Below are 13,884 nucleotides of genomic sequence, written 5' to 3' on the forward strand. Positions count from 1 at the left end.
GAGCCTGCAGTGGCAGGGACGAGCAGGGACGTTCCAGGAAGTGGTGATGGGCAGGACAATCAGTTGGAGGCAGCCCAAGCCGCAGAACTGACTATGGACGTTGCTGGATGTTTGTCTGAGAGGGAAGGGGACGGGGGACAACGGGAGGGGGAGGGGGCGGTGGATATTGAGGAAGGGAGAGGGATGAGGGGAGGGGCAGAGGGACAGAAGGGGGGGGAGGCAGAGGGAAGGGCTGGAACAAGTGTGGAGGGGGGGCGGTGGGGGCTGGGGTCCAAGTCCTTTGCGGCAGTAGTCCAGGGAGGGGGAAGGAGGGAGGGGGGGAGATCGGGTGGTTTTGAGGGCCCAGGGAGGGGTTGGGGGGGAGCGGGGACAGGGGGTGGACAGCTGCCTAAGCGGCGAAATGTGGTACAGCTCAAATGGATAGGGGAGGGGGCAATGCCCTCCAGGGATCGGGTCTTGAGGCTGGTGATGGGGATGGGGTTTATACCCGAGGACTTTTACGCGTGTATACACCCCATCAACATCCCAGAATATGACTTGAGCTTCATGACCCAGAGGGGGATGGAAATATTCTGGGAAAGGTACGAGGGGGTGAGGGGAAAGGGGGAGTGGCGGGACCTCAGGGCCATTCCAGTCAGCAAGCCGGACCTGGTGCAGATCACCCTGCTCGTGAGAAATGAGTCTATCTCTGGGGCAGATTTAGCCTACTGGCTACAGAGGTACGCGGAGCTGAGATCCCCACTTACAAAGTTACCGGATCCAAGCAGGGTTTGGGCAGGAGGTTGGGGAGCCCTGGTCAAATTGAGACAGGAGAGCCATGTGGTCCAGCACATTCCTTCGGCTGCCTTTATCGGTCGTGACAGGATACTGTGCTTTTACAAGGGGCAGCCGCGGCAGTGCTTCAGATGTGGTTCGTTTAGGCACTTCAGCATGTCATGCCCAGTGGTAAAGTGTGGAAGATGCGGGGATCAGCATGCCACAGAGGACTGCACCGCGATCAGGTGCAACCTCTGCGGCGGGTTAGGCCATGCATATCGGAACTGCCCTAGGGCGGCCCATAACGAGTGGGATATGTGGGGGAAGGGACGGGGAGGGGGGGTAATGGAGGAGGGGATAGGGCAGGGGGTGATAGGCAGGGAGGGGCAAGGGGGGGAGAAGGAGGGGATGCAGGAGGGGGGGCGGCAGGGGGCTGGGTCAGGAGTGGAGCAGGGGGGAGAGGGGGAGTGGGTACAAGTGCCACAGAGGAAAGGGAAGTTTCGGAGGGGGGGGAAAGTAGGGGTGGGCAGGGAGGGGTCGCTGCAGGGGAAGAGGGGGGGGAACAGATTTCAGGTGTTGGAGGAGGAGGAGGAGGATAGGGAGGTTGGGAGGGAGGAGGAAGAACAGGGGGAAGGAGAAGAGGTGGAGTTAATGGAGGAAGAGGGGGCGGCAGGGGGGATTGGAGAGGGCAAACGGAAATATGAGGAAGCACTGGAGGAGGGTACTGGTGGTAGGAAGAAGGGCGGGAAGGCTCTGGGGGGAGGGGGAGGGGTGAGGGAGGAGGAAGAGGGAAGGGAGGGAGGGAGGGGAAAGGGGAGTAAGAGGAAAGCTGAGGGGGCCGGGCAGGTGGTGAAGGCCCAAGTGCAGGCTTGGGGGGACAGAGTGGAGCTAGAGGAGGATCTGGAGGACTTGGAGGACTTGGGGGAGGTGGAGGACTCGGAGGAGGAGGTAGGGGGGGGGGGGTGAAGAGGGGAGAGGGAGGGATCAGGGTGTGGGTCCGGATAGAGCAAAGAAGAAAGGAAGGAAGAAAGGGGGAGGGGGGGGTAAGGTGCAGACAGGACGGCTGCGGGGGGGGGAGGGGGATCTGGCAGGGGATGATGTAGACCGCATAGCAGAGGACCTGCTTCAGGGTAAGAAGGGGGTATCCCAGGAGATAAGGAAAGAAGTTGGGAGTGAGCAGACCCGTGACTCGCAATGAGGATGGCAGGCTTAGTGTTGACATTTGCCACGCTGAATGTGGCCAGCATCGCCTCTCCGAAGAAGCAGGGTTTAGCGTATGACTGGTTCGCGAGGGTCCAAGCAGATTGCTTCCTGCTCCAGGAGACTCGGCTGCGGTCCATTGAGGTGATCAGGCGGGCAAGACGGGCCTGGAAGTGGGGTCCCTCGGTGTGGGGGTTGGCGGGGGAGAGGTATGGTGGGGTGGGGATCTTATTTAAGTCCCACCGGGTGAATATTCAGCGAGTGGTGGAGCTGGGGGTGGGGAGATGTCTTGTTGTGGATGCGATTTGGGAGGATAGAGCACTGAGGGTGGTGAATGTGTACGGGCCCCAAAGCAAGAAGGAAAGGGTGCTCCTCTTTGGAAAGATCAAGCCCTACCTATACACTTCGCGCCAAGTAGTCTGGGGGGGAGATTTTAACACCATATTGCGGAAAAAGGATAGTGGGGGACGATCGGTACAGGTGGGCTATGACGGGGTGAGGCTGGCAGGGATCATGCGGGAGGCGGAGCTGGTAGACGCGCATGTGGCCTTCTGTGAGGAACAGGAGGGGTTCACGTTCTTTCGAGGGCAGTGTAAAAGTAGAATCGATAGATTCCTGGTAAAGAAGGGGGTTTGTCTGGGGGGTCCACGAACCGTGGACGTGGACTTTTCAGACCACCACATGGTCCTCCTTCAGGTGGGGGGGGCGGCAGCGCAGAGGCCAGGGAGGGGGTTATGGCGACTAAATTTAAAGTGGTTAGGTAGCGAGCAGGTGCGGGAGGAGTACCGCCGGTTTTTGGAAGATCAGGTGTCAGTGCAGGGGGCATTTCAGTCATTGGGGGAGTGGTGGGATACAGTGAAAAGACGAACGCGGGGATTCTTTCTCAGACAGGCGAGAAGGGAGGGGAGGGAAAGGACAAAGTTGGGCATGGCAATAAAGAAAAAGAGGGACACATTGATTTCACAAGGGGGGAGGGAGGAAGAAATACATGATCTCCAAGCACTCCTGGAGCAGGTACAGTACAACCGCTACACCTCCTTGGTGTATGAGCGGGACTTCGGGAAAATGTGTAGCCCGGACCCCTTCGCATGCTGCCGGGAGCGGAGGGCGCGCAGGGTGATGGAGGGGGTGCGGGATGCACAGGGGGTCCTGCAGGACACCAAGGAGGGGATTCTGGGGGCAGTGAGGGACCACTTTGCGGCGTTCCTTTCAGCCCAGCAGATTGATATGGAGCAGATGGAGTGTTATGTGGAAGGAACCCCGGGGATAGGTCACGGGGGACCCCAGCTTCAGGCCCTCTTGAACCCGTGGACAGAACAGGAGGTGGAGGAAGCCATCGGGGCGCTCCACAGGAAGACCTCGCCGGGGCCGGATGGGCTAACAACTGAGTTCTACCAGGCCTTTAAGGAGCAGCTGGTGCCGATCCTGGTGAGGGTATGGGGGGCAGCCCAGTTGGAGGGTTCCTTGCCTAGTTCCTTGACAGAGGCGGCTCTTATCCTACTAAGTAAGGGGAAGGACCCGGCGATGCTGGCCAACTGGCGGCCTATAGCACTGCTTAATACGGATCGAAAAATCTTTGCGCGAATGCTATTCCAGAGAATGAGGCAGGTGTCTGGGGATTTGCTAGCAGCCTCGCAAGCATGTGGGGTTAAAGGGAGAGGGGTCTTGGAAGCTGCAGCGTGGGTGCGGGAGGGGGTAGAACGCAGTAGAGTGGGAGGGCATGGTAGGCTGTTGGTAACACTCGACCAGGAAAAAGCGTTTGATAGAGTGCAGTGGGGTGTCCTATGGAGCATTCTGGAGCGCTATGGGTTTCCGAAGGGTTGGATAGAGCAATTACAGCTACTCTATCGGCATGCGGGGTGTTTTCCCCTGGTTAACGGGTGGAGAGGGCAGGGGTTTGAGGTAGGGGCAGGGGTCCGACAGGGGTGCCCACTCAGCCCGCTGTTGTATGCATACGCCATCGACCCTTTTATAAGACGGCTGGAGAAGGGGGGGGCGGAGGGGCTGGAAGGGGTGGAGGTGGGGGACAATAACCAGTTAAGGGTCGTGGCGTATGCAGATGACGTTACAGTGTGGGTAGCGGACCAGAGGGAGGGAGGTAGATTGCAGAACCTGATCCAGGAATACTCGCAGGCAACAGCGTCGCAGGTCAATTTTCAAAAGTCCAATAGCCTGTGGGTTGGGGATCAGGGGCTGCAATTTGAGTTGGGAGGTAGGTTTCCTACAGCTGTGGAACGTATACGGGTCTTGGGAATATACTTCGAGAAGGGGGATTATAGGCTCTACAACTGGGATAGGTGTCTCCAAGAAGTGAAGGGGAGGGTGGATAGATGGAAGGGGTGGAAAATGACCATGGGGGAGCGGGTACAGCTCATCAAGGCACACTTAGTTCCTTTGTTTCTGTTCGTCAGTTACATCTGCCTGCTGCCGGAGAGCCGGTACACGGCCTTGTATGGGGTGTTCTTCCGGCTGCTCTGGGGCAACAGGACGAATCCGGTAAAACGGAATGTTACCTATCTGCCTAGGAGGGAGGGGGGGGTGGGCATGATAAACCCAGTCCTGTTTTTCAGCGCTTTGTTCCTGCAGTTCAATCTGGGGAGGGCGGTAGGGCGGGAGCCACCGGGGTGGGCTAGGAGTGTCCTGCAGTGGTGGCCGAGATATTGGGACCTATGGCGGGAGGGGGGGAGGGTAGTGGCACTGCGAAGGGGGGCTCCGGGGGGGGTGAGTTATTGCAAGACCCTAGTGAAATTGGTGAGGGTGTGGGGGCTGACGGTGGGGGAGGTGAAGGCAGGACAACGGGGGGTCTGGACGGACAGAGTACGGGCGCAGGTGTTCTCAGCTCCTCTGGCGCTGAGGGACGCGCCGGCCCCACGGATGCAGCAGGGGTTACGGTTGATTGCTTCGAACCGCATCCCGGTGAAGTATAAAGACCTGGCGTGGCTGTCCTTTCACGGTAGACTGTACGTCCGAGGAAATTTGAAATATCGCAATGTGCGGGATAGAGGGTGCCCACGGGAGGAATGTGCTGGAACTGAAGAGACGATGGAGCATTTCCTGGTGAGGTGCCCATTTACAGTCCAGGTCTCTGACCGGGTTTCCTCGTTGCTGCAGATCCCCAGTTTCCGCAACTACAGCTATGCGGACTGGGTGTATGGCCCAGAGGGTGGAGAGGGACGCGGGGATCCGGTAACACGCTTTCTGATTTCGGTGATATTGCGGTACTGCCTCTGGATGGCGCGCTGCAGGGTGTCCCTGTACCAGGAGGTCCGGCCGGCGGAGGTAGTCAGCTGGGATGTGGTAAGGGCGGTGCAGGAAGCGGCGAAGTGGGAAAGGGTGGAAAAAGGGGTGGGGGTGGCTTCGAGGTGGTGGAGACACGTGAGGCTTAAGCCGCCATGAGGGGACATGCTTCCCAGGGGATTGTGTGCCAGTTGTCTGAAGGGGTTGTGGGGGGTCGGGGGGGGGGTTGATCCATTGTATTATTGAGGAGGGGGTGTACATAGATAGGCAGACCATGTCTAGCTAGGAGCCTGGGGTTTGATTTGCATGTCCGGTTTTTTTCTTTGGTCTTTCTAATAAACAGTTTCCACTGTACTATTGAGGAGGGGGAGGGGGTGTACATAGATAGGAGGACCGTGTATAGCTAGGGGCTTGTTTTTGATTTGTATGTTATTTGTTTTTAGTTTTTTCCAATAAAAAGAGTTTTCCAGTCTGCCCAACAAGATAAACTCATATGTGCTACTTTATATGTAGACCTGGCCTTGATTTGTATCTGCCATTTGCCCAGCACTAGCCCCGCCTCCTAACCACCGGTGCTGCCATTTACCCTTACGAGACCATCTAATTGCCATGGATCTTTCTGCCCCTGTCTTCCCACCTTCAGTATGATAGGCGTCCCAGGCTTCAGTTCCAATATCCCCGATGGGTTGAAAGGCTCAAACACTGGGTCAGGGTAGTAGGTGAAGTTGGTTCTGTTCAGGATCAGCAAAGACTGGACATTATCTAAGATGAAGCCAAATTCTTCTGGACGCTCTGGAATGTCAGATTGCTGGTTTGCACCCACAGCCAGTGCTGGCGCTTGGCAACTCATCTCTGTAGAGTTCAACACTTCACAAACCTAAAGTGAAAAAGAATGACAATATAGACCTCTATGAGAAAACCCGCTGCATGCCAATGCAATAACTATAATTACAATTTGCCGGTTTACTGCACACACACTGAGATCAGCTGTACACACAGTGGCGTACCGAGGGCGGGGCGGTGGGGGCAGTCTGCTCCAGGTGCACGCTGCAGGAAGGGTGCTGGGAGAAGCCGTGCGGCTGTCGGCTCCGCCGGTTCCCCGCTCCCTCTGCCCCGGAACAGGAAGTAACAGCAGAGGGAGCGGGGAACCGGCAGAGCCGACAGCCGCGCGGCTGCTCCCTGCACCCCAGCAGGCAAGAAGAATGCAAGCCGGGGGGGGGGGGTCATGCTGCTCTCGGGGGGGGGGGGGGTGCGCAGTGGCGACCACCCTGAGTGGCAGCTGACCAAGGAACACCACTGTGCATGCAATTTCTCCTTCAAGTTAGTCACTCACAATTATCCAACCCAAATCTTTTATTACACCTTATGTTCGTTCTCTATTAAGATGTCTTCATACATATTGGGGATAATTCTATAAGGAGCTACTACTACTACTTATCATTTCTATAACGCTACAAGGCATACACAGCGCTGTACACCATACACAAAAAACAGTCCCTGCTCAAAGAGCTTACAATCTAGAAAGACAGGTAAACAGACAGAACAATTAAGGGTAAGGGAATAAAGAGGTGAGGATAAAGGACAGGGCAAGTGAGTTAGGAGTCAAAAGCAGCGGTAAAGAGGTGGGTTTTGAGTCTGGGCTTGAGCTGCCTAGATATAGATGTTAAGAATGTGCAAATGCTGGTCTTCTAGTCATTTAGGGGTCCTTTTACTAAGGTGAGCTAAAAATGGCTTGCGGTAGTGTAGGAGCGGGTTTTGGGCGCTCGCAGAACCATTTTTCAGCGCACCTGTAAAAAAAGGCCTTTAAAAAATTTTTGCCGAAATGGGCGTGCGGCAAAATGAAAATTGCCGCGTGTCCATTTTGGGTCTGAGACCTTACCGCCAGCCATTGACCTGGTGGTAATGACCTAAGCGCACCAAATGCCGCTTGGCACGTGTCCGATATGCGTGGCAGAAAATAAAAATTATTTTTCAGACGCACGTATCGGAATGCGCGCCAAAAATGAAATTACTGCAAAAGCCAAGCGGTAGCCATATGGTAGCTCCATTTTGGGGCACTTTGGGAGCGTGTAGACACTTTCACGGTTTAGTAAAAGGGCCCCTTAGATGCATATCTGAACACATGATGCACACATCAATCCAAGCAATATTCAGTTAGTTCGTGTGTACTTTGCAACTAGGCATTCAGATGGGCATGGAGCATGTGCATAGCAGCCCGATGCTCCCGGGCAGTGTGAAAAACATAGGGGCCTTACACTAAGCCACTAAGTACGCCGGAAAATATATTTTATTTTCTGGCTTATGGCGTTAACCGAGTGGTAATCGGTCCATTTTTCAGTGCACCTGTGAAAAAGGCCTTTTTGGGGGGCTGAAAATGGACTTGCGGCAAAATAAAAATTGGCTCTTGTGCATTTTGGGCCTGAGACCTTACCATCACCTACCACTAGGTCAATAGGTGACGGTAAGGTCTCAAGCCCAAAATGCATGAGCGCCAATTTTTATTTTGCCGCACGTCCATTTTCATCCCCCCAAAAAAGGCCGTTTTCGCAGATGCGCTGAAAAATGGACCTGCGTGTATCCAAGACACGCGTCTACACCAGCGCAGGCCACTTTTCAGCGCACCTTAGTTAAAGGACCCCATAGTTTGTAAGGCTGATTGCAAGTAGAGAATGAGACAGGGATGTGGAACCGCAGTAACCGTGGGGATGGGGACGGGGACAGAGCCCACAGGGATGGGGACAAACTTTGTCCCTTTGTCATTTTCTAGTTGGAAGGGTAGAGGATGGCGGTGGGAAGGAAGGTTATTATAGCTGCCCATTATTATTGTTTTCTATTTGTAATTTATACACAACAGTTGCACAGCATATTGTTCCTTTTTATACTTTAATAAAAAGATTTAAACACAAAATCATAAGTGTTCAAGGCTTCTGTAGATGAGGACGGAGCCCACGGGGATGGGGTGGGGACAGAACCTGCGGGGATGGGGCGGGGATGGAGACAGGTCGTGCGGGGATGGGGTGGGGATGGAGACAGAACCTGCGGAGATAGGGTGGGGACAGAGACAGAACCCACGGGGACGGGGTGGGGACAGGGACAAACTTTGTCCCCGTGTCATTCTCTAATCGCAGAGAGTAATCCACCTAAGTGGATGAACACTAACTCCCACGTAAAAATAACAGCACAGAATGGAGAGTGGGAAATGGACCAATGACTCCAGGAGAACGGGAGATAAGATTTCAAAGAACCACTTTATTCAATGACTCGACACAGAAAACTGTGTTTCGGCCAAAAGGCCTGCCTCAGGAGTCTTGGTGATTCTTGTATTCCCAAATAAAAACTTGAGGTCGAGTGGTCTTGAAAAAGACCTTTATAATATCTTGTTGGCGCGGCGTCTCAATATACTTTTGGCCGAAACAGTTTTCTGTGTCGAGTCATTGAATAAAGTGGTTCTTTGAAATCTTATCTCCCGTTCTCCTGGAGTCATTGGTCCATTTCCCACTCTCCATTCTCTAATCGCAAGCACTGCTATTCATATACCTCATGATTGACCAACTTGCAGTATTGAGTTATCACAAGTGAGTTACTCCCATTGGAAATTACTTTTACCACACCTGAATCTGCAGTGTTAACAGTTAATGTGCAAGAAAAGTGCAAGGCACAATTCTTTCCATTCCCTGCCCCATTCCACATTTGTCAGCCAACGTGAGATTTTTTTTTGCCTGATAACGTGTCAAGCTGTTGTGTTAACTGTCAATACATCCGAATTCCCACATCAACCGCTTAACCTACTTTAGCAAAAAAGCCATTCAGGTTGGAGTCTGACCAATGAAAATCGAGTAGAAAACCAAGAGACCATATCTGTACGATAATTTCTCAATAGGTTTCCCTGAACAATCCCTCAAACCTAGAAATATGTAAAGTGTTGTTGAATTGTTCCTTAATGCTTTGGCAGAAAATCACTAGCTTTATGTTCAGATTTTTCCTGCTTTCCTGCTAGATTAGTTTTTTTCTGATTTCTTTTAAATTTCAGATAGCCCAGACAAGGCGAATTTCCCAGAGAAGATGCAGGTGGAACTTTTCATTTAAATGGAACCTAGCTGAAAAGCACACTGTGCTCAGATTTTCACAGCGAGATGTTTGCACATCTGTAGTGATGATAATGAGCCACATGACATGTATGAACCAATCATATCTCTGTTTCTATTTGCCTAGGTTTCACCTTACTGTTTATGGGCAGCAATGAGGCAACATATGGGAAACCCCAAGATGCTTAAGGCTCAGGGTACGAAAATATTGCTTTGAGAGATGAGAAATACCACATGGTCTTGCAGAAATGCCAAGTTTAAAATCACCTTTGGCATTAGTTTCTGTTGAAAGTAGTGAGTATTACATAAAGTTTAGTTTTTAATATTAATAGAATTACAACCAAATTCTAGACATTCATTTAGGGTCTGAGTCAACAATGTCTTTTTTTCCAGAGACACAAAATAAGAGAACAGTCCTGGTATTAATAATACTCTTCCATAAATTACCTAAATTATTATATTCTTTCAGCATAATTGTAGGTTCACCATATTTCTTTCCACTTAGTTTAGATATATTATTAATAGAACACCCACTGGATATTGCGCAGTAATAAAAAATGATTTATGCACTGATGTTGAAAGTTTTTCCAGGCACAGATCGACACATAACCCAAAGGAAATGAAAAGCATCAGTGACTAGGAGAATCCTTCCAAGAAATAAAGTTTTCCAAAACAGGAAGGAGATGGGAAACGGTCTGTTTACTAAGCTGCGCTAGTGGCTGCCGTGCGGCAGGGGCGTAGCCAGACTTCGGCGGGAGGGGGGTCCAAACCCTGAGGTAAGGGGGCACATTTTAGCCCCCCCTGGCACCACTGACCCCCCTGTTGCCGCTGCCACCACCAACAACTTTGACCCCCCCCCCGCCGCCGACCCTCTCGACCCCCCTCCCGCCGCCAACCCACCCCCGCCGTCACCTACAATTGCTGGCGGGGGACCCCAACCCCCGCCAGCCGAGGTCCTTCCTTCGTTCTGGACGTCAGACTCAGAAACAGCAAAGGTAGCAGACGGCGACGGCGGGCTAGCGGCGGGAGAGGGGGTCGAGAGGGTCATCAGCAGGGGGGTCCAGGGCCAAATCTACGGAGGCCCAGGCCCCACATAGCTATGCCCCTGCCTTGTGGCACTGCCAACACAGCCCATTCAAGGGGAATGGGCTATGCCGGCATTAGTGCGCGGCTTAGTAAACAGGGGGGTATATTACACAGCTATCCCCCTAATTATATAAAGCCATCAAAAATTTTGCGTGCAATTTAATTGAATAACAAGTCAATTAGTGCAAATTGGCTTTTAACAAGCAATTATTGGCACTAAATAGATTTAAGTGGCATTCATGTGCATAAATTTAGGCGCAAGGGCGGTACGAGCATACCTGGTATTTACGCATGTTATAGAAAAATGAGGATATGCGCCTAATTTGCACCCAGCCACGCCTTGCGAGTCCTGGATGTAAGTGTTATTCTATAAACTGCGCCTAACTTTAAGCACGGCTTATAGAATAGCGCTTTTCTCTGCGCTAAAGTTTTAGGTACCGTATATAGAATCTAGCCCTGCTGTATCTCCCAACAGGACCTAAAGATATTTTTTGATACTAAAACACCAGGCATGAGAGCTGATAAGGTCTTATAAGAGAAGACATGATTTCCTTATTGAATATTCATATCCAGATTAACCTTTCCTTATTCTCATGGGTGACGGGGGACATTAATGAGGTAATTAAAGATTTATTCACAAGAGAACCTACCATAAATCAAAGTTATCAAGCCAGCATTTGGGTCTTGACTGAAGACTCAAATGTGACCATAACGGTGTGGTAAATGCCAAAAGACATTTGCCGCTTGGGAAGGGGGAGAGGATTCATTTAAGTGCCAAATGTCAGATTGTGGCTCCACGTTTTGGAAGCAGTTCATACAATAAGACTGAATGCCTCGTTTCTCTTCTGATTTTAATTCACTTCAGCTTGTGCACTAAACACAATGTTAAACTTTTTTGCATACAGTAAAACAAACAAAAAAGTACATTAATGTGAGGAGCCCAATTTACATGGAGATCGGAATTAGACATTCACATCAGGACATACTCGGTTCTAGATGAGCCTTTTACCAATGCATGCACGCGGTCTGGTTACTATTTGACAGCTGTGCTACTGGACTGGCAGTCCAGTAATACAGCTGTCAAATGTAACATGCCAGGCCAGTGCACTTCCTAGCCTCGTGCACCCTCTCCCCTCGACACAGATATTATTATTATTTATTTATTGCATTTGTATCCCACATTTTCCCACCTATTTGCAGGCTCAATGTGGCTTACAGAGTTTGGTTATGACATAATCATTCCATGATATCAGACACAATTTGTGATGTACAAAGATTAGGTGAGGGAAGAGAGAAGGAAGGTGTTAGGCAGGATATAAGGTGGACTGTAATAATTGGGTGAGTTGGTGAGGTAGTTATGACACCACTTACCACAATCAGCCGGTTAAACCCCCTGAATCCAATTCCAATATCCCCCTGACATAGACCCCACTCCCTGACACAATCCTGCCTCCTGATCAACACCCCGATAGCCTCTGACCTTCCTATTCATAACTGGGGTGATAATATAATGAGCCCATCCCCTTCAAAACCCCCACCCCTTTTACCTAAAAGCTCCACCCCATAAATCCCAACCATCTCCTCATCCCCAACTGGCCCCCCTCCCAGAACTTACCCTAGGACAGTAATGGCTAGTTATTGCCCAAATCCATAATGGTGCTGATGATTCCTAATGATAGTCTTATAGTGGGGGGGCCATCTCTCCCTATAAGGAAGATAGCTCTTTAAATGAAAGAATGACCACTAGTGAAAGTACTGCAAGACTAAAGCTAGGGGTCATCAGTGCCATTTGAATTTGCACACCATCAGGTGGCACCACGGGCCATCAATACTGCCCCTGGGTAAGTCCCAGGGAGAAATCAGGGGTGGGGGAGGGTTAGGCTCTGGCGACGCAGAGTTTTGGGGTTCAAGGGCAGTTTTTGTGAACGTGTGGGCTCATTGTGTTGGTATCCCCAAGAAGGAGTGTCAGAGCTGATATTTGGGGGGGGGGGGGGGGGGAGGGTCAGGGTGTTGATCGGGAAGGGTCAAGGTTTTGTAGGCAGTATGAGGTTTGTGGCGGGGGCAGGGTTACTATGTCGGTGTGTGTCAGGGTGTTGCAGGGGGTACAATATATCAGAGGGTGTCAGAGTCATCGTCAAGGGGTGAAACGTTGTGTCATATGGTGTTCAGTACCTCATTTGGAGCAATATTGTGTCGGGGTGGTAAGGACCTCATTACAGGAGGGCTATGTTGTGTCGGGGGACCTCATGAGGGGGGATGGTATGTTGTATCGGGGAAGACTAGGAATGGGAAGTGCCACTGCGTGTATCTGTCATGCTATTCGTTAACGCATAGCTACACATTGTATGCCTGGGCCAATAGCACAGATGACCGTTGCTATTAGCCCAGGCATGTAACGTAGTGGTTGTGCATTAACTGTGTGCCTGTACAGGCTTTGCACTCACCATACATTCATGTTTGCTTTAAATGTGCAGTACGAGCAAAATCTACTGCCTTTAGTAAAAAGATCCCTAAGTGACACACTGTACACAAACATTAAAATGAGTGACTCAGCTGTTGGCATCCGGACTCCCAGTACTGACATCACATCAAACGTGGCTTATTAAAACGTAATAGGTTTTGAGAAAGACCAGTTCAGCAAAGATCTGTTCCAAATTGTACTTTCTTCTGAAAGTTCAACTGTGGCATAACCCTGAACCGCAGCACAAGCCTGAGGATCACATGGCATCTTGCAAACTTTTCTGCTGTTAGAGATGAGGTTGAAAATTCACCCTTCTAGCTCTAGAGCATCATGACCAGGGCTTTTTTTGAGGGGGTACTTGGGGATACTGAGTACCGGCACTTTTTCCATTGTCTACTAAAATTGACCCATCATCCCCAAGTTTTAATGAAAGAGCTCAGGCTCTACACATCAATTCGGCCTTGTCATAGATTCTGTGACTAGTTGCAGGGGGCCTGGCTATTGTGGGGTGGGTCCCTCAGTGATCACCCTACCCCTGAAGGGGTGGCCTGGCATTTGAGTACCGGCACCTTTTTCACTAGAAAAACTGCACTGATCATGACAAACTGTGCAAATCTAACCCCTCTGACCAGTTTTCTCTTGAAACTAGCTTGACCTAACCAAGCAACAAGTTGGTTTTTCCTTTTAAGGACGGAATGGAAGAAGGCCCTTAATAAATCAGCCCCTATGTGTTTGTAAGATGTCAAAACCAAATATTTGTGAGACTGGGTTGAGCAGACACACCAAGAGTCTAATCTTGGGCTATACTGTAGCCTTGTGTTCATTCAATAACTTTTCCAGCTGACAAACTTGGAATGACTCAAGCCACAGGGGGACAAGGTAGGAAGAAAAAGGGAAATTACTGTTTTGCATCCACATCAGAAACTGCCCTGCGATTGGAAGCAGGTGTTCATCCTGAGACACAAACAGAAAGAAATTATAGAAAAGGAAAATGGCTTAAGAACCAAATTTAATGGTGAAATCTACGCAACGCAGAGGCCCCCGTACTGGCCCATAACG

At 50.9% G+C, this 13,884-nt stretch overlaps 1 protein-coding gene across 1 annotated transcript in view; it reads right to left on the reverse strand.

Annotated features, from left to right (window-relative positions):
• Positions 1 to 13,884, reverse strand: part of PLXNA4 (plexin A4) — a 944,413-nt gene that overhangs the window by 190,118 nt on the left and 740,411 nt on the right. The window contains 1 exon segment of the mRNA XM_030216701.1: positions 5,831 to 6,070. Within this exon segment, the coding sequence (XP_030072561.1) occupies positions 5,831 to 6,070 (240 nt within the window).

The sequence above is a fragment of the Microcaecilia unicolor genome, chromosome 10 (genome assembly GCF_901765095.1).
Source record: "Microcaecilia unicolor chromosome 10, aMicUni1.1, whole genome shotgun sequence".
NCBI classification, from domain to species: domain Eukaryota; kingdom Metazoa; phylum Chordata; class Amphibia; order Gymnophiona; family Siphonopidae; genus Microcaecilia; species Microcaecilia unicolor.